The following is a 25,392-nucleotide window of genomic DNA, read 5'->3' on the forward strand; positions in this document are numbered from 1 at the left end:
GTGAGTCCTGGGGGAGCCAGAGGGCCCTGCACCCCACCTCCGCAGTCAAACATGACTCTCAGCCAGCCAGTAAAACAGAAGGTTTATTAGTCGACAGAAACACAGCGTAGGACAGAACTTGTTAGCATAGAAATCAGTGACTTTCAGCCAAGTCCATCTTGGGGGAGTCCCGATCCAGACGCCCCGGACTCCCCCTCTTCTAGTCCCAAACTGAAGACTGCCCGGCTTCCAGTGACTGGACCTCAGACACCCCCGTTGCTCCTCCTCCTTGTCTTTGTCTCGCTTCCCAGGATCGATCATGGGAGATATCATTGGAAAGGTTATGATTCCATGAATAGGATTATCCAATTTGTATGCATGTATCATTTTGGTATCTGAAGTTAAGAATATTGTCCATGCATCTATTACAAGTGTTTGCATCTGGGGAATGCCCACTAGGCAGAATGCAATCGGTCTAGATTGCATTCTGGGAAGGGCCATTAGAGAAAACAGTAGGTCTTAGAAGATGCTAATCTCCCACCGGGGAGCCTTCCTGGGGACACTACAACCAACCTCTAACTCATGGAGGTTATGGCCCTACAGGGGCATGTAACCAATCACCCGGTACTGGACTCCATCAGAGAATACCAGTGTTTTTCCACTGACCAGTGTGAGAGCTAAAAAGTTGGAGACAAAGGGTTCCCACCTTATCATCGAAGATCAGGGTTGGAAGGGACCTCAGGAGGTTTCTAGTCCAACCCCCTGCTCAAAGCAGGACCAATCCCCAACTAAATCATCCCAGCCAGGGCTTTGTGAAGACAGGCCTTAAAAACCTCTAAGGAAGGATTCAGAGTAGCAGCCGTGTTAGTCTGTATCCGCAAAAAGAACAGGAGGACTTGTGGCACCTTAGAGACTAACACATTTATTAGAGCATAAGCTTTCGTGGACTATGCATCCGAAGAAGTGGGCTGTAGCCCACGAAAGCTTATGCTCTAACAAATGTGTTAGTCTCTAAGGTGCCACAAGTACTCCTGTTCTTTCTAAGGAAGGAGATTCCACCACCTCCCTAGGGAACCCATTCCAGTGCTTCACCACCCTCCTAGTGACATAGTGTGACGAAGTGGGGGATTTTCTTGTGTTTTCCTTGTTTTTCCAATGGTTTGCATGCATAGGGGGTGAGACTCAGTTTCCCTGGGGGTTACTAGTTTAACAAGGTGAGGGGAGAGGGAGTTTGTAGTTACAGAGGACCGGAGAGGGAACTTGGGACCCCAGCCGATGGCCTGGAGGATGGACAACTGCACCAGCAACTGGTGACCTTACGACGCGGAGACCCAGCTCAGGAGTCGCAGCCGGTTCTGGCCAGTGGGAGGACTGGCTGTGAAGAGAGGCCCCCGGGGACCTGACCAGCCAGAGGGGCCAGAGGAGGGCTGAGAGGAGAGGAGGCCCAGGTGACCCGGTTTCCCTGGAGAGAAGACAATGGACAGAGGTGGGGCTTGGGGCCGGGGATCTCAGATGCCCAGCTGGGAAGCAGGGGGGCTCGGGGCTGGAGAGGGGGAGCAGGCAGAGCCCCCCTGGATGCAGAGAGACTGGGATGTGCTGTGCTGAGGGAGGCCAGGCCTGAGGCCCGGAGAGTTTCCTGTGTTGTGTTCAGATGCTCAATAACCCTCCTGTGTGACACTGGCTGAGAGTCACTCCAGGCTAGAGAACAGGGTTGCATCAACCCCTTCGGGGGTGGAGGCCTGGTGGGTCCAGAGCGAGTGGACTCCCTGAGGGGGCCCACAGTGAGAAACAGACATGCTAAGGCTCAGAGAGGTGCGGCTCCAGGAGGTGGAGGGGGCCTGACCCCAAGAGAGAGTGGACCCCCGAGAAGGGCTGTCGCACTGAAAGAGGCACCCCCCACGGACCGCACAGGGCCAGGAGTGGGCACGATCTGGGAGTCTGTGACAAATAGTTTTTCCTAATGTCCAACCTAGACCTCCCCCACTGCAACTTGAGACCATTGCTCCTTGTTCTGTCATCTGCCACCACTGAGAACAGCCGAGCTCCGTCCTCTTTGGAACACTCCTTCAGGGAGTTGAAAGCAGCTATCAAATCCCCCCTCATTCTTCTCTTCTGCAGACTAAATAACCCCAGTTCCCGCAGCCTCTCCTCGTAGGTCATGTGCCCCAGCCTCCTAATTATTTTTGTTGCCCTCCGCTGGACTCTCCAATTTGTCCACATCTTTTCTGTGGTGGGGAGCCCAAAACTGGACGCAATACTCCAGATGTGGCCTCACCAGTGCCAAATTGAGGGGAATGATCACTTCCCTTGATCTGCTGGCGATGCCCTTACTGATTCAAAAGCTATTTAAGGCAGGGGAGTAACATCATCATGGTTCTTCTTCACTGACTCCCAGCCCAAAGGAGATGCTTGGAAACACCCAAGAAACAAAGATTGAACTGGAGGAGAAGGGGTCGCTCTGTTTGCTATCCCTTAGAATCACTTCACATCATGTCACTAAAACTTGTTTTTGTTTTGTCTAAAACCAATCTGTGGGAGTTGTAACAAGGGGTGGAAAGCTTGTATATTTCCTGTCCACATTGAGAGAGGGGGTGAATTTCATGAGCTTAGGCTGTACCCTTCCCTGTGCGGCAGGAGAGGTACGACTTTGGGCTGACCCTCCAGAGTGGGGGTGTGCACTCGGATATCTAGGCATTTCCTTAGCTGAAGCTTTCCCATGCAGTGGCTGGCCAGAAAGCCTGTTTGCATGTTACCACCGCTGGGTGTGTCCCTACCTGGGGAAAGTGAGAGACCGGGAGTGTGTCTGTAGCTTGTCACAGCAGTACAGCATGAAGGGAGCCCCGGCAGCAGGGTCAGGCAGGTACCCAATGCACCCTCTATGTTAAAGGTCACAGCCCTATACGGACCTTATGTTTTACCTCTTCACCATCTCTCTAGGTGAAAAGTCCTAAACATATGTAGGATAACTTCACCTTAGCTCAGCATACAGGGTGTGGCCTGCGGGTCCCTTGTGTTACAGCCAAAATATACTCTAATATAAACCTATAATAATCAAACCCATAAGAAACAATATATAGGCAAGCAAGCTGACTAGCCTCGGCTGCATCCCATGTACCTGTTATATACGTCAGTTTGTTGCCAGGACACTTGTGTAGTTGACACATGTACCTGTGGTCAGAACTTCCCCTTAAACCCTATTTCCAGCTCCCCGAATATTGGGCGGGGGGGGGTTCCATTGGGCCATTTTTCAGTGCAAAGTGCCTAGGCCCCAAGCCTTGTGCTAACATGCAGAAGCGAATGTCTTCCGGGAGACAGGCCTGGAGGTTCCTTGCCTTTGTGCTGACTATAATGCAAAGCACTGGCTTGCTAAACCCAGGGTTGTGAGTTCAATCCTTAAGGGGGCCATTTAGTGATCTGGGGAAAAAAAAAATCAGTCTGGGCATTGGTCCTGCTTTGAGCAGGGGGTTGGACTAGATACCTCCTGAGGTCCCTTCCAACCCTGATCTTCTATGATTTATATGATATCACCACCTCTGGAGCCTGTTGAAAAAACTTGGCGTCACATTAGCTCTCTGCCAGCCATCCGGTGCCGAAGCTGATTTCAACGACAGGTTACAGACTGACAGTTCGTAGTTCTGCAATTTCACATTTGAGTTCTTGCAGACGTTTGGGGTGAATCCCATCTGGTCCTGGTGACTTATCTAGTAGGGATAGGGAGGTCCTGCTTCCGTTGTATAAGGCGCTGGTGAGACCTCATTTGGAGTAGTGTGTGCAGTTCTGGTCTCCCATGTTTAAAAAAGATGAACTCAAACTGGAACGGGTGCAGAGAAGGGCGACTAGGATGATCAGAGGAATGGAAAACCTGTCGTATGAAAAGAGATTAGAGGAGCTTGGGTTGTTTAGTCTGACAAAGCGAAGGCTGAGGGGGGATATGATTGCTATCTTTAAATATATCAGAGGGGTTAATACAAGGGAGGGAGAGGAATTATTCCAGTTTAGTACTAATGTGGACACGAGAACGAATGGATACAAACTGGCCGGGGGAAGTTTAGGCTTGAAATTAGACAAAGGTTTCTGACCGTCAGAGGGGTGAAATATTGGAACGGCCTTCCGAGGGAAACGGTGGGGGCAACGGACCTGACTGGTTTTAAGATTAAGTTGGATAAGTTTATGGAGGGAATGGTTTAATGATAAAACATAGTAGCCAAGGAAAACCAAGCAATGGTACATGAATAGCATAATGGCCAACAAGGGTCAGGCTAGAGACTCTTGCCTATATGCTCGGGGTAGTACTGATCGCCATATTTGGGGTCGGGAAGGAATTTTCCTCCAGGGTAGATTGGCTGAGCCTCTGGAGGTTTTTCGCGTTCCTCCGCAGCATGGGGCAGGGATCACTAGCAGGAGGGTCTCTGCCGATTGAAGTCACTAAAACACAGGATTGGGGACTTCAACGGGAAGGGTCTTGCGGCCTGCGGCATGCAGGGGGTCAGACCGGATGATCATAATGGTCCCTTCTGACCTTGGAGTCTATGAGTCTATAATTCATCAATTTGGTCCAAAAACCTCCTCTAATGACACCTCAATCTGGGACAGTTCCTCATATCTGTCACCGGAACAGAAGGGTTTGGGAATCTCCCTCCTGTCCTTGGCTGGGAAGACCGATACAAAGAATTCATTTAGTTTCTCCGCAATGGCTTTATCGTCCTTGAGCGGTCCGTCAGCATCTCCATTGGCCAAGGCCCCACTGGTTGCTTAGCCGGCTTCCTGCTTCTGATGTACTTAACACACTTTTTTGCTGTTACTTTCTGAGGCTTTGGCTAGTTGCTCTTCAAATTCCTTTTTGGCCTTCCTCATTGTATTTTTATCCAGAGTTGATGCTCCTTTCTCTTTTCCTCACTAGGATTTAACATCCACTCTTTAAAGGATGCCCTTTTGCCTCTCACGTCTTTTCTTACTTAGTCGTTTAACCATGGTGGCACTTTTTCGGTCCCTCTTGCTGTTTTTTTTTTTAATTTGGGGGTATGCATTTAAATGGTGTCTTTAAAAAGTTTCCATGCTGTTTCAGGTATCCCTGTATAACCAGCGGCCCCACCCCAGAGGTGGCCGCATCTCAGCGCCGGGCGAGGGGTCCCTGTATAACCAGCCGCCCCACCCCAGAGGTGGCCGCATCTCAGCGCCGGGCGAGGGGTCCCTGTATAACCAGCCGCCCCACCCCAGAGGTGGCCGCATCTCAGCGCCGGGCGAGGGGTCCCTATATAACCAGCCGCCCCACCCCAGAGGTGGCCGCATCTCAGCACTGGTGAGGGGTCCCTGGATAACCAACTGCCCCCAAAGAGCCTGGAAAAGACTGGATTACAAAGGGTACGTGCAATGTCCCAGACAATGGACAGGGACCAGGATCACAGGGGTCTGGGATCTGGTGGGTTAGAGCAGGGGGTGGCTGGGACCCAGGACTCCTAGGTTCCATCATCACCAGGTCTGCCCTGTACTTATATTAATCCCTTTTCTTTCTTCTCCCCCGCCCCCACAACTCTGCAAACCCACCACAAGCTCTTTTGCCCAATCCTTGGAGAAACCTCCCTTGTTAATCTTCCATCTCCTCAGGCAACATTAATATTTACTCTCCCTGTTCCCTCCCGCCCCATCGTGAAGAGACTTGTTCATTTCAATCAGTGGAAAATCAGATGAACTTTCACACCGCTTTGCTTCCACGAGGCACGTTCAACCTTTGGTCCATCTGCCGGGGAGGGGGCAGGGAGCGCCACTCTGGCCGCTTCCAACCTAGTCATGTCCGCTTGGGCCCCTTTCTCTCCCGCGCTGGTTAGGGGACCATGAACTCGGACGCCTGCCAGAGGAATTGGCTGGTTTTAATTCCCCCCAAACGCAGCTCTGTTCCAGAAAAGGTGGCACTTGAAACCGCCGCTTTTGTCCCCCCTCGAAACTGTCATTTCTCTAAACAACCCCCTCCCCCCTTTTAAATCACCAAATCCTACCTTCTGGAGGGTAAACGATGCCCGATGAGACCCGCCCCCCTTCCCCAGCCATACCTGTCTAATTACACATCTAGCAGCACAAAATCCATAAATCCGGAACCGGTAACTGCATTTCTGGGCTCTGGGACATCACTAATGCCCCGACGTGGGGTACAAAGCTGGGTGTCTATTTCCTGCCAGCTATTCCTAGCAGCAAGTGGGGAAACTGAGGCAGGGGCCTGCTGCCCAAGAGATTACGGGAGGGGGCCTTTTACTTCCTGTTTGCCCTCGATAGGTCAGTGCCGTATTTCCCCAAATGAACGCAGCGGCCCGATCCCCCTCCCCCTTTATAAAATGTTCTTTGCCTTAGACCCAGACTCTGATCCAATTTCTGCTCCTCGCTGGGGTCTCTCCCCTTCCTCAACATCCTCCCTGACTTATGGACCTCCAGAACAAGCCCTAGGCTTCCAGCAGGCTGCTGGGAGGTTGGAGCCCGAGCCCAGAGCCCGTGGGAGGCACCGGAGGAGAATCCAAGAGGGCAAGGGGGGTAGTGAAGTGGCTTATTTCTGTGAAGGAGCACCCTTTTAGATAGAGACCCCTCACCAGCCTGGAATTTACCACATTATCCCTTCCAGAACCTGGTGATGGTCCCAGCACTCCCTTGCAGTCACACCGGCTCCCTGAGATCTTGGCTTCTGGCCGGCTAGTCTCTGTCCTGGGAGGAATGTTCCCCAGAGGCTGGTGTCAATGGAGCCGGCTCTGCCCCTGCCTCCACCTGGGTGCCCCGGCAGGCAGGAGAGGAGGTGCCCAGACAGGAGAAGAAGTTGGGCAGAGTGACCAAAACCAGGCTCCCAGCCAAGAGGAAAGCCCCAGCTGCCAAGAAAGAGGCCATGTAGTCCCCAGTCATGTCCCGCAGCCAACCTGTAACAGAGAAAGGACAGAATCATTTAGAGCAACAGCAGGAAAACCCAGGCCGAGCTAGAACAACAGCCAGAGAACATAGGGCAACCTAGAACACAAAGGCAATCGAGAATGGCACAAGAGCCAAGTGTGATCTAAAACAACATCCGGAGAGCACAGGGCAACTTAGAACATGAAGGTGACCTAGAATGTCATATGAACCCAAGGTGACCTAGAACAATATCCAGAGAATGTAGGGCAAACTAGAACATGGAGGTGACCTACAACACCATAAGAACCCAGGGTGACTTAGATCAAAACCTAGAGTGACCTAGAACCAGGGTGACCCAGAATGAGGTCACAAGAACCTTGTGGGGTCTAGCTGGTTGGAGCAGGGGGAACTGGGCGTCAGGACTGCTGGGTTCTATCCCCACCTCTGGGCCTGTCTCCAGGGGATACCAAATGGGGTTGGAGGGCAGCTAATCCCAAGCAAGATGATGTTCACGTGTCAACCACTGGTCCCAAGACCAGGGTGGGGGCCAGGAGTCTTGGTTCCAAGAAGGATCAAGTCTATGACTTAAGGTTACGGGGAAAAAGGCAGGGTTGGGGATTGATTTACTGGGGGGGGGGGGGAGAGCTCGTTTCCAATTAATTGAACGGGGGAGGAGAAGGAAGTCAGCAGCAATCTACCAGAGAACGGCGCTCCCAGAAGCCCGCCGATGCTCTCCATCATCTGCAGCAGCCCCATAGAGCCAAAAATCCGCCCGATGCCCACAATTTCCGGCAGGATGGAAAAGACCACGGGGGTGAGCGCCCCGGAGAAGAACCCATAACAGACGCTGATGGCCATCAACAACGGGTAGCCGTGCCCCAGAGGCACCAGTGCCAAGGAGATGCCAGTCAGGGAGGTCCAGGCCACCAAAATGTGGCTGAGGCGGAAAGCCCGGCAGTCGGCCAGCCAACCCGAGAGGAGGCGGCCACACAGGTCGGCCACGGCTGCCACGGACATGAGGAAGGCAGCCTGGTACTCATCGAAGCCCAGCTCCCGGGCTCGGGCCACCAAGTGGACGTAGGGAATGAAGTAGCCGGTGTTGATCAAGGTCACGGCTAGCACAAATCTCACAAAGGGCCAGTGGGAGAGCAAAGGCAGGCCAAAGAGGGTGGAAAGCTTCCCCAGGCAGCTCCCGCCAGGGTCCCCAGGGCTGGCCAGGTCCTCCTTGAGGGTCAGGGGGCGGATTAGGGCTCCGCACACCACCAGGTTGAAGGACATGCCGGCCACCACCAGGAGGGCCCCCCGCCAGGCGTAGGTGTCCACCAGGAACTGGAAGAGTGGGGAGAAGGCGAAGGAGGACAGGCCCACGCCCGTGAAGGCCAAGCCTGTGGCGAACGTCCGGCGCTTCTTGAAGTAACGAGCCACCGAGGCCACGGAGGGTGTGAAGACCAAGGCCCACCCGAAGCCTGCAAAAAAGGGGGCATAAAATACATCCGTCAGGGCCCCCCAACCACATCCAAGTTGTTATGGCAACAGGCCGGGATGTGGCCACAAATGAGACTGTTTTGGGCCCATCCACTTTTTCCTCGTTTTTCCAAAACGGCTGCCGTATGGCTGCAGCCATTTTGAATGAGGCCTGGCTTCTTCCTCCCCCAGCCTCAGTGATTACCACCCCCGCAAACTGCAGGGTTCCCCCTCTATACGGATGGCCATTTTGAATAGCTCCTTACGCCCCTAACCCCCTACAATGCATAGCTCCTTACGCCCCTAACTCCCTCCATTTTAAGTTTTGCCCGGCTCCTTCTCCCTACCCCGACCCATCAACCAGTGGCCATTTTGATGGGCCTCTCTTTCCTTTGATGCCCTTCATCCCCAAACTGTCCCCCTCAGCGGCAGCCATTTTGAATAAGGTCTGGCTCCTTCCCTGCAGCCCCACGGTTCCACCCCCACAGAATGGCAGCTGTTTTTAAAAGGCCCTGGTCTTTTCCCCTCTGGACCCACAGTTCCCCCACATGCTCCCCCCTCCCACAACTGTCCCCCTCAGTAGCAGCCATTTTGAATAAGGTTTGGCTCCTTCCCTGTGGACCCCCAGTTCCCCCCCATCCCAGGATGGCAGCCATTTTGAAAAGGCCCCGCTCCTTTCCCCCCCTGTGCTCTCCTCACTCCAAACAACTTCTCCACTGATTCCGCAGACCCAGTGGCAGCCATTTTTAATAATACCTGGCTCCTTCCCCCCCTGGGTCCATGGTGGCCCCCACATGGAAGCCATTTTGAATATGGTCTGACTCCTTCCCCATGGGCCTATAGTTCTCCTCCTTCCCCCCTAGAGACCCTCCCCCATGGTTCCTGCACCCCACTGATCCCCCCCACCTCCCCATTTTCTACCCCAGCACAAAGATATAACTGTGTACCAGCTGTCATTTTAGGTCACATTTGGTGTGATTAGGTCTATACAGGGTTGGCTCTATTTTTTGGGGGGTATGGGAGATGAAGGGGGGGCCTGTTTGAAGATAATGCCCTGCCCCCTCCACCCTTGGCCCCGCCCTCTGCTCTCTCCTTTCCACCCCCACCCCGCAGCCCCGGGGCTGTGGCAGGGGGACATTTTCCCGGCCCCCGCAAGTATCACCTCCCTTAAAAACAACTGTGACGTTGCGCTCCATAATGTTTGATGGAAATATGCTAATGAGAGTGACGATGATGGAACTGGAAGAAGCTTCAAGCAAAAGGTCTCTTGTAAGGGATCGTTACAAAGCTTATAATCTACTGAGCGTGCTCGTCCTATTCCTATGCCTGTATCAGTCTTGTATCTGAAACTAGGAACACGAAATATAACTCTGAGATCCTATCGTAATTATGCAAAGTGTGGGCCATTAATGCTGGCGTCGAGTCTTGATGGCTCCCATGGTTGTAAATGGTTTATTTACCTGCAAGCCTTCCTGTGTAGGTGGGGGCCAACCCAGGAACAATGAAAGCTTGGGGTCTCCTCACAGGACATGTGACCATGTCCCCTGATACTGGAATCCATCTTAAATCTGGTACTTTTCCATTTAGAAGGAGGGGTGGGGACCCAGAGAGACAAAAGCTTCCCACCTTGTGCTAAAGCTATAAAAGCGGGTGGAGCAGGACAAAGGGGGTCCCAGTCATGAGAAAGTTCCTGCTTTTCACCTAAGATGCCTGCAGGAACTAACAAAGACTGTACCAGACTAGGAAGGAATCCAGTCTGTGAAAGAAGCTTAGTGGAACATCTCGGAGGGTGAGATTTACCTGTATTCAGTTTCTTAATGTATTAGGCTTAGACTTGCGTGTTTTGTTTTATTTTGCTTGGTAACTTACTTTGTTCTGTCTGTTATTACTTGGATCCACTTAAATCCTCCTTTTTATACTTAATAAAATCATTTTTGTTTATTGATAAACCAGAGTAAGTGATTAATACGGGGGGGGGGGTGCAAACAGCTGTGCATATCTCTCTATCAGTGTTATAGAGGGCAGACCATTATGAGTCCAGCGGAGGGCAATGAAAATGATCAGGGGGCTGGTGCACATGACTTACAAGGAGCAGCTGAGGGAACTGGGGTTTAGTCTGCAGAAGAGAAGAGTGAGGGGGGATTTGATAGCTGCTTTCAACTACCTGAAGGGGGGTTCCAAAGAGGATGGATCTAGACTGTTCTCAGTGGTGGCAGATGACAGAACAAGGAGCAATAGTCTCAAGTTGCAGTGGGGGAGGTCTAGGTTGGATATTAGGAAACACTATTTCCCTAGGAGGGTGGTGAAGCACTGGAATGGGTTCCCTAGGGAAGTGGTGGTGGAATCTCCTTCCTTAGAGGTTTTTAAGGCCTGGCTTGACAAAGCCCTGGCTGGGATGATGTAGTTGGGGATTGGTCCTTCTTTGAGCACGGGGTTGGACTAGATACCTCCTGAGGTCCCTTCCAACCCTGATCTTCTAGGATTCTAGGATATGAGTATTCTTACAGTTGGGCATTTGTCCTGTCCGAAAAATAACTGATCAAGTGACTGGGTAACTATTTTAAAGCAGTAATTTAGTAGAACAGGAAGACTTCATGGTCTCCAATAGGTAGGCTTAGAAGAATTACATTTCCCCCCCCCCCCCCCCCCCCCCCCACTCGGTAAGTGTTGGTTAGTGCCCATTCACCCAAACCGACAAACAGATATTGGCATCGATAGAGATCGAAATTTACAGATCGGCAAAACAACGTAGTGGCCCATACAGATGAAAGGAAATATCCTGAATTCCAGCTTTGTTCCGACACGCTTCTGGTTTTATGGCTACCAAGCCATAACTTTTTCAACCTCTACATCTGTTGGGCCATAGTTGTTCAACCAGCCCTTGTTTGAACTCAGGAAAAGGCAAAATGCAATGAAATGAAATTCTGAAAACACCCCACCGACAACATCCTGCCTGGAATACCGGATATCAGCCCCAGAATCCCTTGCTCCTGGACTTGGGTGAGGATGATCCCATGGTGCACTGGGTTACCCAGAAGCCTTTGCTCCCAGCCTTGAGCGAGGATACTCCCAGAGGGCACTGGGGCAGGGGAGGGGCTCAGGGCGGGACCTACCTGAGAGCAGCCCGATGCTCACGTACAGGTGGGTCAGGCTGGTGGCGAAGGAAGCCAGGAGCATGCCCAGCCCCGAGAGGAGGCCCCCGGCCATCACTACGGGGCGGGCGCCGTACTGGGTGCTGAGGGCGCTGCCCACCGGACCTGCAGGGGGCAGCAGAGAGACACCGGGCCCTCATTACCCTGTGATGCAGCCGAGTCTGGGGGAGTTTTACCCTCCAAAAAACAAAAAGAGGGTCAGGATCCCCCACTCACCACCACATAACTCACTAGCAAATTGCTGCACCGCGATCCCGATGGAGGTGATCCAGGACACCCGCCCGGACAGCTCCCCAAAGTACCCCACAAACTCCATGAAGAAGACGCCGAAGGAGCGGATCACCCCGAAAACCAGCGCCGACTGGAAGAAGGCGGCCAGCACCACCATCCAGCCCCAGCCCCCGTCAGGGGGTTCAGGGTGCACCACCGGCATTGGGGCTCACTGCAGGAGAAAGAGGGGTATTAGAAGAGGCTCTTTTACCCTGGAGTACAGGTCCTCCAGTCCTGGCCTCTCCCACCAGGGGGCGCTGTGGGGTGCAGGGCAGGGGGAGCTCCCAGCTCCTCCAGTCCCGGCCTCTCACAGCAGGGGGCGCTGTGGGGTGCAGGGCAGGGGGGCTGGCTGCATTTGCCCTCCCTTTGCAACTGCCCCCCCCAAAGACTCCATGTACCCCCTTCCCAGCCCCCCACCTGCCCCTCCCCCCCATACCGGGGGGCCTTATTCTCCCCTGTGTCCCCCGTCAATCCCTATGCCAGGGGCCCCCCATTCCCCCACATGCCAGGGGCTGTGCCCCCCCATTCCCCTTCCCTAGTCTTATTTCGCGTCTTTCTGTCTTAGGGTACGTCTTCACTACCCGCCGTATCGGCGGGTAGCAATCGATTTATCCAGGATCGATATATTGCGTCTCGTTAAGATGCGATATATCGATCCCCGAACGCGCTCACCATCGACTCCGGAACTCCACCAGAGCGAGCGGCGGTAGCACAGTCGACGGGGGAGCCGCGGCCATTGATCCCGCACCGTCTGGACCCCAGGTAATTTGATCCAAGATACGCAACTTCAGCTACGCTATAGCTGAAGTCAAAGTATCTTGGATCAATTCTCTCCCCCCCCCCCCCCGCCCCAGTGTAGACCAGCCCTGGGAGAGCAGTCATGTAGGGTGTCAATGCAGTAAGCCTTGTTAAGGGGGGCACCATTCAGCAGGAAGACCCTCATTTCTGCCCTCCCATGGTCCTTTGTTCTATAGGCAATCGGAACGAAGCCCTCTTCATCCAGAGTCTCCACAGATATTCAGTGCAAAATTAAACCAGATGTATCACGCACAAAGGAGAGTGAAGATGCTACCACCCAGAACAACAGATGCCAGTGAATGTTCTCCTGCCCGTCGGGAAACGTACAGAACGCTTGAAGCAGGCTTAGCGATAACTTTGGGCCTCCAGACCTGGCTGGTAGCAGGAATGCGTGTGGGAGGGGCTCAGGGCTGGGGCACAGGGTTGGGAATGAGGAGTTCAGGGTGTGGGAGGGGGGCTCTGGGCTGGGACAAGGGTGCTGGAGGGGGTCAGGGCTCTGGGCTGGGTGTGTGGGCTCTGGGGTGGGGCCAGAGATGAGGGGTTTGGGGAGGGCTCAGGGCTGGGGCACCCCCCCCACCGCCACCAGCTCCCATTGGCCTTGCAGTAAATGGGTCACGACCCACAGTTTGAAAACCACTGGTCTAGATAATACTTAGCCCTGCCATGAGCGCAGGGGACTGGACTAGATGACCTCTCGAGGTCCCTTCCCGTTCTACGATTCCCCAAAGGGAAATTGTTCTGATCAACAGCTTACTTCACATGTCAAACCACTTAACCACGTTGCCTTCAGTTTTTTGCATCTTGAATAAGGGGTTCCCCATACATGGAAGCGACTGGCGCAAAGTGGCTGAAGATAGGTCGGAACAAAGCCCTCTCAATCCAGAGTCTCCACACAGATTCAGGAGTAGCTCCGGCTGACGGACTTTCATTTCTGCTTATTAACCCTCCCCCGGGCTCCCTTCCACAGGACCCGATTCTGCTTCCCCATTAACTGGCTGGTCTGTGCAAGAGCAGATAATCCACTTTCAGAGCGGATTTAAATGGCCCTTAATCCAAATTAACTTCCCAGTGTAGACAAACCCCTTAAGAGGATCAGAAATTTATTTTCCCTCCCCCCCTTCAGAGATGGTTAAGAGTAAATCTGCAAAAAATTGACACCTCCCCCACCCAGCATGCTGAATGCTTTAATCTTGCAACCAGGGTTTTAACATCTTCGCCCCCAGCAGAGCCAAGACATTCCAGGGTGAACCCACCTCCATCACCCTCAAGATTGCATGCCCCCCTCGCTGTCCCCCAGCAGCAACTCACCCCACAATCAGCAGCCCCAGAAGCAGGCAGAAGGCATCTAGCGGAGGTGGCTGGAATAGGAGGACATTACTCCTTTAGCTAGGTGACCCCACCACACACACACTCCCTCCAGGGAAAGGTGAAGCAACAGCAGCGGGGGGGGGGGGGCGAAGGGATGGGGGCTAGTCTAGGGTCACCCCCCTCCCCCACCACCGGAGCGAGTGTAGCCAGGGTCAAAGTCTATCGAATCGCAGCAGGAAATCAGGGACCTCCAAACACCATCTCCTCCCTTCCCCACTCCAGCCCGGGAGGAGGGGTGGGCGATCTCCCCCGCCCCCGCCAGGCGTTACTCCCGTACACCTGCCTGGTCTCTGATCTCCCCCTCCCCTTACCTGCCAGAACATCACATCAGCCTCCGCTGGTCCCCCGAGAAAGCCAGGGCAAAAAATCCCCCCCCACTACGCCCCCTTCAGAAATCCCCCTTTGGGCGTTATACCCAAATACCAGCCTGCTCCCCCCCCCGGGCTTCCCGGGGGCTGGCGATCCAGAACCCCCTTAAGAAGGGGGGGAGGGGAGGCGAGGATCAATGAACCCCACAAATCCGACTCCCCCCGCCGGGCGTTACAGCCGGGCCGCCCGCTCACGTGGACGGCCGCGCCACCGTGTTGCAAGGTTCGGGGCGGGGCGGGGCGGGGCGCACCGGCTGGGCGGAGGAGCCGAGACTAAAGCCGGTGGGAGCAGGCCACGCCCCCTTCGCCCCGCCTCCCGCTCTAGCCCCGCCGGAGCCGGCGCAGGCGCAGCTGAGCTGTACCGGAGCATCCACTGACCTGGGCTTAATTAGTGGCCACGCCTCGTGGCCACGCCTCCTTTCCCTGCCCCCCTCCCCCCCGCGCCACGGGGCAGTTTTTTTTGGGGGGGGGGCGGAGCTAGGGGACTGTCCTGTGCCTGCACAGAGGGGACATCGGGGGGTGCTATGGGGCTGCACAGAGGGGACATCGGGGGGGTTATGGGGCTGCACAGAGGGGACATCGGGGGGTGCTATGGGGCTGCACAGAGGGGACATCGGGGGCTGCTATGGGGCTGCACAGAGGGGACATCGGGGGGTGCTATGGGGCTGCACAGAGGGGACATCGGGGGGTGCTATGGGGCTGCACAGAGGGGACATTGGGGGGGTTATGGGGCTGCACAGAGGGGACATCGGGGGGGTTATGGGGCTGCACAGAGGGGGACATTTGGGGAGCTATGGGGCTGCACAGAGGAGGCATTTGGGGAGCTATGGGGCTGCACAGAGGAAGCATCAGGGGACCTCATGATCCCCTCTAGTGGAAGTTCATCTCCCCTCCCTGGCAGCTGTTTGTCCCACCTGTTCTCAAACACCTCCAGTGTCCAGAGAGGGAGAGCGAATCAGACAGAAAATATCCTGTTGCCGCCCTATCAATCGATGGGATGCTCACGTCTTGAATGCCGTGTGCAGATGTGGCCGCCCCGTCTCCAAAAAGATCAATTGGGATTGGAAAAGGTTCAGAAAAGGGCAACAAAAATGATTCGGGGTCTGGAACGGCTGCCGTGTGAGGAGAGATTAATCAGACTGGGACTTTTCAGCTTGGAAAAGAGACGACTAAGGGGGGGATATGATTGAGGTCTGTAAAATCATGACAGGTGTGGAGAAAGTAAATAAGGACGTGTTATTTCCTCCTCATAACACAAGAACTAGGGGTCACCCAATGAAATGAATAGGCAGCAGGTTTAAAACAAACACAAGGAAGTAGCTCATCACACAACGCACAGTCAACCTAGGGAACGCCTCACCTGAGGATGTTGTGAAGGCCAAGATGAGAACAGGGTTCAAAGAAGAACTAGAGAAGTTCATGGAGGACATCAATGGCCATTAGCCAGGCTGGGCAGGGATGGTGTCCCTAGCCTCTGTTTGCCAGATGCTGGGAATGGGCGACAGGGAATGGATCACTTGATGATTCCCTGTTCTGTTCATTCCCTCTGGGGCACCCGGCATTGGCCGGTGTCGGAAGACAGGACCCTGGGCTAGATGGACCTTTGGTCTGACCGAGTCCGGCCGTTCTTAATAGCTGGTCACTTCTGTGAAGTGAAAGTCAGGTGTGGTAGATGTCAGGTTTCAGAGTAACAGCCGTGTTAGTCTGTATCCGCAAAAAGAAGAACAGGAGTACTTGTGGCACCTTAGAGACTAACAAATTTATTAGAGCATAAGCTTTCGTGGACTACAGCCCACTTCTTCGGATGCATATAGAATGGAACATATATTGAGGAGATATATATACACACATACAGAGAGCATAAACAGGTGGGAGTTGTCTTACCAACTCTGAGAGGCCAATTAATTAAGAGAAAAAAAACTTTTGAAGTGATAATCAAGCTAGCCCAGTACAGACAGTGTGATAAGAAGTGTGAGAATACTTACAAGGGGAGATAGATTCAATGTTTGTAATGGCTCAGCCATTCCCAGTCCTTATTCAATCCTGAGTTGATTGTGTCTAGTTTGCATATCAATTCTAGCTCTGCAGTCTCTCGTTGGAGTCTGTTTTTGAAGTTTGTCTGTTGTAAGATAGCCACCCGCAGGTCTGTCACTGAATGACCAGACAGGTTAAAGTGTTCTCCCACTGGTTTTTGAGTATTTTGATTCCTGATGTCAGATTTGTGTCCATTAATTCTTTTGCGTAGAGACTGTCCGGTTTGGCCAATGTACATGGCAGAGGGGCATTGCTGGCACATGATGGCATATATCACATGTGGACACATATCTATTCAAGTGACATCATCATAGGACCTAATCACATCAGCCATACCATCAGGGGCTCGTTCACCTGCACATCTACCAATGTGATATATGCCATCATGTGCCAGCAATGCCCCTCTGCCATGTACATTGGCCAAACCGGACAGTCTCTACGCAAAAGAATTAATGGACACAAATCTGACATCAGGAATCAAAATACTCAAAAACCAGTGGGAGAACACTTTAACCTGTCTGGTCATTCAGTGACAGACCTGCGGGTGGCTATATTACAACAGAAAAACTTCAAAAACAGACTCCAACAAGAGACTGCTGAGCTGGAATTGATATGCAAACTAGACACAATCAACTCCGGTTTGAATAAGGACTGGGAATGGCTGAGCCATTACAAACATTGACTCTATCTCCCCTTGTAAGTATTCTCACACTTCTTATCAAACTGTCTGTACTCGGCTAGCTTGATTATCACTTCAAAAGTTTTTTTTCTCTTAATTAATTGGCCTCTCAGAGTTGGTAAGACAACTCCCACCTGTTTATGCTCTCTGTATGTGTGTATATATATCTCCTCAATATATGTTCCATTCTATATGCATCCGAAGAAGTGGGCTGTAGCCTACGAAAGCTTATGCTCTAATAAATTTGTTAGTCTCTAAGGTGCCACAAGTACTCCTGTTCTTCTTTTTGTGGTAGATGTGACTCTTTGGAGAACGATGGAATACTCCACGCCGATTGTATCGACTTTATAAATCGTCTGAGACTCTTCGTGAGCTACGGGTTGTGTTTCCTGCACTCAGAGCAGAAGGGCGAAACACCGGAGAAGTAATTAACACAAATCCCCAAGGCACCCAACGAGTCTGGGGACGTTTGCATAGACCGGTTTAACTGGTCCGAGAGGCCCAGGAGACAAAGAACTTGTGCGGGTAGACCAGCCAGGAGGGTGGCCACCGGCGCGTCTGACGTTGGTGATAAACCGGGGAGGGTTCAGAGAAGAGCTACTGGAACGATTCAAAGATTTGAAAATGTGGCTTTGATTGAGAGATGGGTTTAGCTTCACAGAGAGAAGGTGAAGGGCTGATTTGACCCGGTCTACAAGGGGGAACGGAGATTTGATTTAGACTCTTCCATCTAACAAAAGCCAAGGGCCGGATATTGAAGCTAGACAGGTTCAGACAGGCAATCAGGCATCCATTTTTGTTTTTTACCAGAGGTCATTGTTAATTACTCTTAAAAAAATTGCACGTTCTTTCCCATCTGAATTGGTCTAGCTTCATCTTCCAGCCGTTGGATGATGTTAGACCTTCCTCTGCTAGCCTGGCCTATCCAAGGCCGTGATCAAGCATTGGCCTGCTAAACCCAGGATTGTGAGTTCAATCCTTGAGGGGGCCATTTAGGGATCTGGGGCAAAAATATGTCTGGAGATTGGTCCTGGTTTGAGCAGGGGGTTGGACTAGATACCTCCTAAGGTCCCTTCCAACCCTTAAATTCTAATTCTATCAAGTGTCTTGATGTTGTTGATCTTTTGGCCTCGAGATGAAAACCTTGTCTGTGTCTCTGGGACCTTGAAGTAAAAATATTGTCTACATTAGATCTATAGACAGGGATCCAGTCACCCCTTGGCCGTCTCTTTGTGACACTCCATGGATCAGGCTCCTGGATCGGATCGCCGTAAACCGGGTTTTCTAACCCTGGGGTATTTCTCCTGGCTCGTGTGGCCCGGGGAAATGCCAAGGTCCGGGCAGGCTGCGAAAGGGAGATGAGATGCTCCCCCCAAACTGGTGGTTAACACTGAAGTTAGACTCCGCAACCAGGCACAGCCTGTGCTCCTGGGCCCCGATGCTGGTTATCGAGAAGCCAAAAAAAAAGAAATCCCACAGCCCCTGTCCCGGAGTGTGGGGGGACTCTGGGCCCTGCACCCCCGGCTTCCTGCGATTCACCATGACTCTCAGCCAGCCAGTAAAGCAGAAGGTTTATTTGGATGACAGGAATACAGTCCAAGACAGGTCTTGCAGGCACAGACAACAGGGCCCCCCTCAGTTAGGTCCAGCTTGGGGTCCCCGGGCATCCCAGCCCACCCCCCTTTGAGGGGTGGGGGTCAGAGCCATCTCTGCCTCCCAGCCATCTCTCCAGCCTGCTTCCAGCACTCTGCCTTCAGCGACCCCTCCCACAGCCTTTGTTCAGTTTCCCCGGCCAAGGAGTCACCTGACCTCCAACCCCATCCTGGGCTCCCATGCTACACGCCCAGGTATTCGCCCTCGGGCAGACTCAGACTCCCATCCCCCAATGCAGACTATCCAGCCACACTCGCCTGTCAGCATTCACACACCCCAGCAAGAACAGTCCCAGTTCGTCACATCTCCCCCCTTCGAGACCGAACTGAGCAGGGTCACTTTAGCCAGTGACCCGGGGAAGTTCGAACCTACCCCTGTTCCCATGGATGCCCCCGCATCCCTCCCATTCCTTGGTGGGAATTACACCAGGCCCCTCCAGTTTCATGCCCCCCCTTAGGTCGGGGGTGCTTGATGGCACTCGCAGTTCGCATGTGGGAAGGTTTATGCGGCCTGTGCCCTTTCCCCACCCCCATACCTCTGGGGTTCCAACTGGGCTGTGGTCTTCTCCCAGCGCTCCAGTCTGGAGGTCTGTGCTTTGGGCTCTCTTGGTTTAGAGCCGCCCTTTTAACCTTGGCCACCCTCCGGAAAGGCTCCTCTATGCTGGGCAAGGGTCCTAAAGCTGTTTTCCCCTTGTCCCAGGCCTTCCTCCCCCTCTGACAGGGGTCACAGGATCCGCAGTACTGTCGGACAGTAACAAAGACCCCAGGCCAGTAAAAGCTCTGTAGCAGCCTCTGCTGGGTACGCCAGGTTCCCTGGTGCCCTGAGAGAGGAATATCATGGGCCCGGCACAGCAGCTGGCGGCGATACTTCTGGGGTACCACCAGCTGCCTCCTGATCCCCCCTGACTCCATTTCCCCTGGGGGAGCCCATTCTCGGTACAGGAACCCCTTCTCCCACAGGAACCTTTTCCGGCCACCTCGTCCCATGGTCTGTACCGCATTGAGGTCGGCCAGGTCTCTTATCTTCCGCAAGGAGGGATCTCTCTGCAACTCGGCCTGGAACTTAGTAGCTGGGACAGGGATGGCCACCTGCTCTTTCTCGCCCGCTGGGTCCGAAGCTGCAGCCTCCCTGAGCCGTGTCCCTGGGCGTTCCCTCCCCACCAGGTTAGGGTCCTGCGCCTCAGGCCAGGCACCCCCCCCAAGGCCAGGGCGCAGTGCCCCTCGCCGGCTCTGACTGCGGGTCACAACCAGTGCCTTTTGGGGGTTGCTTGGCCAGTTCTCCAGGTCCCCCCCCATCAATACCTCAGTGGGCAAATACGGGTGTACCCCCACATCCTTGGGGCCCTCCTTGGCCCCCCACTTCAGGTGTACCCTTGCCACGGGCACTTTGACTGGTGTTCCGCCCACCCCCGTCAGGGTCAGGTAGGTGTTGGGCACCACCTGATCTGGGGCCACCACCTCGGGCCGGGCCAGCGTCACCTCTGCGCCCGTATCCCAGTATCCATTGACCTTCCTCCCATCCACCTCCAGGGGAACAAGGTACTCTCTCCGGAGGGACAGCCCCGCGCCTACCATATAAACCAAAAACCCTGAGTCTGGAGCATCCAGCCCCCTAGAGGAGCTGGCCTGGAGCTCTCCTCCCTCCTTAGCAGGTGGTACTCTGCCAGCCCCCCTTCCCTGGGAATGCTGCCTTTCGCCGGGCTGGGTCTCTACCCAGTCAACCCTCTGTGGGTTCGGTCTGCTCAGTCTGTCCTTGAGCCTAGGGCACTGGGCCCGTATGTGGCCCTTTTGGCCACAGTGGTAGCAGCCCATGTCCCATGGGTCCCCTTGAGTAGGTCGGATGGTCCTGATGCCAGCAGCTCCCCTCTGATGGGTTTTTTCTGTATTTACCCACGAGGAGGTCCCATGGTGACTCTCTCTCTGCGTTGTGGTGGGACTGTTCCTTTGGGACTCCTCCCTTTTATCTCCTGACCGGCTCTTTACAAACTCATCGGCCAGCCGGCCTGCATGTCGCGGGTTCTCTGGCTTTCTGTCCACCAACCACAGCCTCAGGTCGGATGGGCACCGCTCATACAGTTGCTTCAGTACCAGCAGTTTAATCAGGTCCTCCTTCGTCTGGGCCCCACCAGCCCACTTGCTGGCGTATCTCTCCATGCGGGCGGCTAGTTGCAGATATGAGATCTCAGGGGTTTTATCTTGACTCCGGAACCTTTCCCGGTACATTTCAGGAGTCAGCCCAAACTCACGTAGCAGGGCCTTTTTGAATAGTTCGTAGTCCCCTTTCTCTGCCTCTCCCAGTTGGCGGTACAATGCCACGGCTTTGGGGTCCAGTAAGGGGGTAAGGACCCGGAGTCTGTCCGCGGGATCAACCCGGTGCAGCTCGCAGGCCGTCTCAAAGGCCTCCAGGAAGTCATCCATGTCCTCCCCCTCCTTGCGTGGGGCCAGGATGCACTTATCAAAGCTCCGTGCAGTCCTGGGTCCCCCCTCACTCACCGCAGCCGGGGGTTCACTGCCCTTCAATCTCGCCAGTTCCAGTTCATGCTGACGCTGTCTCTCATTCTCCTGCCGTTCATGCTGTCTCTGTTGTTCACGATCCTCCAGCTCTCTCAGTTTTAGCTCTTTCTCCCATTCCAGCCAATTCCGCTCCACGGATGCCGAACGTCGCCGGGAGGATCCTCTGCTGGCCGGCGAGCTTCGCCGGGAGGGTCCCTTGCTGGCCGGGGGGGTCACGGCGCCTTCGGTATTTGCTGGGCTCCTCCCCACCCTTCCCCTAGGCATAGGAAGGAGGGGTCTCGGGAAGCCCTCAGCAGCCGGCTGACCACTCCCAGCTGGGACAGACACTGGTGCCTGCGCTGCATTTGCCAGGCTGCTTCCCTGAGACACAGGGATCAGTTCATTCGCGCGATCTTCCGCCTCCAGCCGGGCAATGAGCTGTTCTTTGGTGAGCCTCCCAGTGCACAGCCCCCTCTGCTTGCACAGCTCCACCAGGTCGCTCTTAAGCCGCTTGGCATACATCTTCCTGCTGGCCACTCACCGGCCTGTGTGCTCACAGCTCCCCACAGTTCCCAGGGGGCCCCCTAGTGTGCCAGCCCTTCTCGAGGTCACCGCCTCTCTGCCAGGGTCGAGCTGCAGACTCCTCCACCCCTGGGACCACCCGCTGCGATCCCCCCGGGGGACCCTGTTACTGCAAAAGTCCTTCTCGCTGGTCACACACTCCCAGGGGTAATAACCGTCTCTCTCTCACTCTTCAGCACGCCTGGTCCCCGTCAATCCCCCTTCGTTTTACTGCTCCCCAGTCACTTACTGCAGGAAGCGCCGTCCACGGGGTGCAGTAGATCCCACCTCTGCCACCAGTTGTCGCGGAGTATCGGGGGACTCTGGGCCCTGCATCCCCGGCTTCCTGCGATTCACCATGACTCTCAGCCAGCCAGTAAAGCAGAAGGTTTATTTGGATGACAGGAATACAGTCCAAGATAGGTCTTGCAGGCACAGACAACAGGGCCCCCCCTCAGTTAGGTCCATCTGGGGGTCCCAGGCCTCCCAGCCCCCCTTGGGAGGTCAGAGCAATCCCTGCCTCCCAGCCATCTCTCCAGCCCGCTTCCAGCACTCTGCCTTCAGCGACCCCTCCCACAGCCTTTGTTCAGTTTCCCCGGCCAAGGAGTCACCTGGCATCCAACCCCTTCCTGGGCTCCCATGCTACACGCCCAGGTATTCACCCTCGGGCAGACTCAGACTCCCATCCCCCAATGCAGACTATCCAGCCACACTCCCCTGTCAGCATTCACACACCACAGTAAGAACAGGCCCAGTTCGTCACAGCCCCCTTTATTGCACTCGAGTTCTCTGGCTCCCAGTCAGCACCTAGGTCCAGTGCAGTGAGAAGTTACTTAAAACCTCTTCTCATTATACAAATATGTTCTTCTGACCCCAAAAGGGCCAGCCACGTTGGTGGATCCATCAGGTGGCTCTCCGGGCTCCTTTCCATGGGTGCGTTGTCCCACTGATGACCCTTGACGGGCCGTCGGCCAGGTCAGGCGGTGCTGGGGGCAATCGGTCTGGGGGCGGCACCCACAGCAGCACCCAGGGAGCAAGTCACCCCTTGGGCGTCTCTTGGCGACACTACACGGATTGGGCTCCTGGGTGGGGTCGCCCTAAGCCGGGTTTTTGCATGGCTCATCTCTGGCTCTCTTCCAATGGGTCACCCTCCTCCTTGAATCGTGAGGGGATCCGGGCAGCCAAACCCGGAGGTCACGGGACCTCTCCGCTTTGACCCGCCATCCCCTTTTCGGTCGGTCAAGTAGGTCGGGCATAGGCGCTGAGTTTTACTTCCCCCCAGGGGTGCTCTGCCCTGAGGCCCCCCATACCACCCCTCCCCCGAGCCCTATTCCTCGCTCCACCCCCCAAGACCCCAACCCCCATGCCACCCCCTCCCCCGAGCTCCCTCCCTCGCTCCGCCCCCTCCCTCACGCCAACCCTCGCTCTGCTCCCTCCAGGCCCCTCCCTTGCTCCGCCCCCCAAGACCCCAACCCCCATGCCACCCCATCCCCCAAGCCCCCTCCCTCGATCCACCCCCAAGACCCCAACCCTCTCTCCACCCCCTCCCCCAAAGCCCCTCCGTCACTCCCACCCCCCTCCACCAAGGCCCCTCCCTTGCTCCGTCCCCCTCCCCGCTCCATCCCCCCACACCACCCCTCCCCCGAGCCTCCTCCCTCACTCCAACCCTCGCTTCACCCCCTCCCCCAAGGCCCCTCCCTCGCTACGTCCCCCTCCTTTGCTCCGTCTCCTCCCCCACTCCACCCCCTCCTTTGCTCCGCCTCCTCCCTTGCTCAACCCCCCAACACCCCAACCCTCACTCCGCCCCCTCCCCCAAGGTCCCACTCTTGCTTCGCCTCTTCCCGCCCCCACTCCGCTCCCTCCCCCGAGACCCCAATTAGCTGATTGGGGTGCTGCCACACAGCTGGGGCACCCGCTCTTTTTTTTTTTCCATGGGTGCTCCGGAGCTGGAGCCCCCGGGGAGCCGGCACTGACGGTCGCAATGACCAATCACCCGCCACGAGGCCCTGTTGAAGAAGAAACGCGCTTCCCTGCCCCCCATGGGCCATTACGCCCGCGTCTTTGTGTGACGAAGCGGGAAGTTTCTTAATGTTTTCTCTGAATACTGTGTGGGTGCCTCAGTTTCCCCTATGCAGTTCTTAAGTATCAAGGTGGTGGGATAAGGGGGGATGATTGTTGCAGAGCCCTAGAGGGCCAGTGCGATGGTGTCTGCACAGAGAATGGCCGACACCCTGTCTCCTGGCCACTGATGGCCTGGGCCCCTCCCCGGCAAGGTACCAACTGAAGGTGTTGGTGAACAAAGAGATCAGGTGGCCTCCTGGCCCAGGAAAGGGACAAAGGCCAGAGGAGGGGCTGGAGAGTTTCAGTTTGGAGCTGGCTGGGGAAATGGAGGGAGCCGCAGGGCTGGGGTCTAAGCTCCCTGCCCCCCAAGATGGATCTGACTGAGGGGGCCCTGTTGTCTGTACCTACAAGCCCTGTGTTGGACTGTGTTCCTGTCATCTGAATAAACCTTCTGTGTTACTGGCTGGCTGAGAGTCGCGGTGAATCGCAGGAAGTGGGGAGTGCAGGGCCCGGACTCTCCCACACGCCATCCACTTTGCCTCTGGGGACGCCAGGAGCGGCGCAGCCTGGGGGAAAACCCCGGTCTGGAGGGAGAGAGACGCGGAGGGTCCTCTCCGAAGTGCTGGCCAGCGGGGAGGGGGGTCAGGCCAGACTTCCAGGGAGGCCAGTGGAGAGGCGACAGCAGGAAGCCGACTGTAGCGGACGGGCTGGCCCGGGCCCCCCTACCTGCCGCTGGGAAAGGGGCTGAAGTCCCGGGGAACGGGAGAGACGGGTGTGAGGAGCATGGGGCCCGGGACAGAAGCCAGCGGACTGGACGGAGGAATCGGATGTTTGGTTTCGATGGGCTTTGTTGCCCCTGGAAGGGGAAGGGGTGAAGGTGAAGTGGCCGGAGGGGGGAGTCTCGGGGAGGAGGCAGATCACTGCAGGGCCGGAGCACCGAGCTGCTATGCCAGACCTCGCCATGAGGGGAGCACCTGTCATGAGCCAACCCTTGAGCTGGGCTGAAAGTTCCTTCATCAATGATACTTCGCAAAATGTGTGTGTTTGTGTGTGTGATTCCCCCCTGCTGGAGAGGATCTGTGTGTGTGTGTGTGGTGCCCCCTGCTGGAGAGGATCTGTGTGTGTGTGTGTGTGTGTGTGTGTGTGTGTGAGGGGGGAAATGATTCACCCCTTTTAGCAAAGTGTTGGGTTGCAGCTCTTCTGCCTCAGCTCCCTGCGGGACATTTTGGCAGCAGGCCTGACGCCGGGGTAGATGGGCCCATGGTTGTGATGTGAGGAGACAGGGGCTGGGGGGTAGCAGGCTGGGTTGGGGGGGGCACACTGCGGGAGACCAGGGTTCCCGGTTGGAATCGTTAATTGCAAACAGATACTGATCGCCGGCGCCGGGCGCCGGTTCGGGAACCCAAACCTGCTTCATTCGGCGCCGCCGCTAAAAAGCAAAGGCGGACGCCGACGCGGCAGAGGCGAAGCACCCAGGCCAAGCTGGGGTCTTAGTACAGGACCGGCTGAGATGCCCGAGAGGGGCTGCCCGGGTCCGGGGCTGGGGGTGCAGGGACCACTCGGCCCTCGGCCTGCTGCTCGGAAAGTGTCTCCCGCGGAGCTTCAGCGGGTCACAGCCCCCTTCTGCAGATGGGGAAACTGAGTCACGG

At 55.3% G+C, this 25,392-nt stretch overlaps 1 protein-coding gene across 3 annotated transcripts; it reads right to left on the reverse strand.

The window, feature by feature from the left end:
• Positions 1-70: 70 nt before the first annotated feature.
• On the reverse strand, positions 71-14,477 carry LOC128823161 (monocarboxylate transporter 13-like). Of its 3 annotated transcripts, none has more exons than XM_054005278.1 (6): positions 14,459-14,477; positions 13,836-13,885; positions 11,691-11,901; positions 11,421-11,564; positions 7,542-8,309; positions 71-6,872 (listed from the first exon to the last, which is right to left on the reverse strand). In XM_054005278.1, the coding sequence occupies exons 3-6, from the start codon at positions 11,890-11,892 to the stop codon at positions 6,655-6,657; spliced, it is 1,332 nt and encodes a 443-aa protein (XP_053861253.1). In that variant the 5' UTR covers positions 11,893-11,901; positions 13,836-13,885; positions 14,459-14,477; the 3' UTR covers positions 71-6,654. The 3 variants fall into 3 exon arrangements, with proteins under 3 accessions (XP_053861253.1, XP_053861252.1, XP_053861254.1); XM_054005277.1 differs by lacking the exon at positions 14,459-14,477 and adding an exon at positions 14,207-14,445; XM_054005279.1 differs by lacking the exons at positions 11,421-11,564; positions 14,459-14,477 and having other exon boundaries at positions 13,836-13,981.
• Positions 14,478-25,392: the final 10,915 nt, after the last annotated feature.

This window comes from Malaclemys terrapin, chromosome 15 (genome assembly GCF_027887155.1).
Source record: "Malaclemys terrapin pileata isolate rMalTer1 chromosome 15, rMalTer1.hap1, whole genome shotgun sequence".
In the NCBI taxonomy this organism is placed as follows: domain Eukaryota; kingdom Metazoa; phylum Chordata; order Testudines; family Emydidae; genus Malaclemys; species Malaclemys terrapin.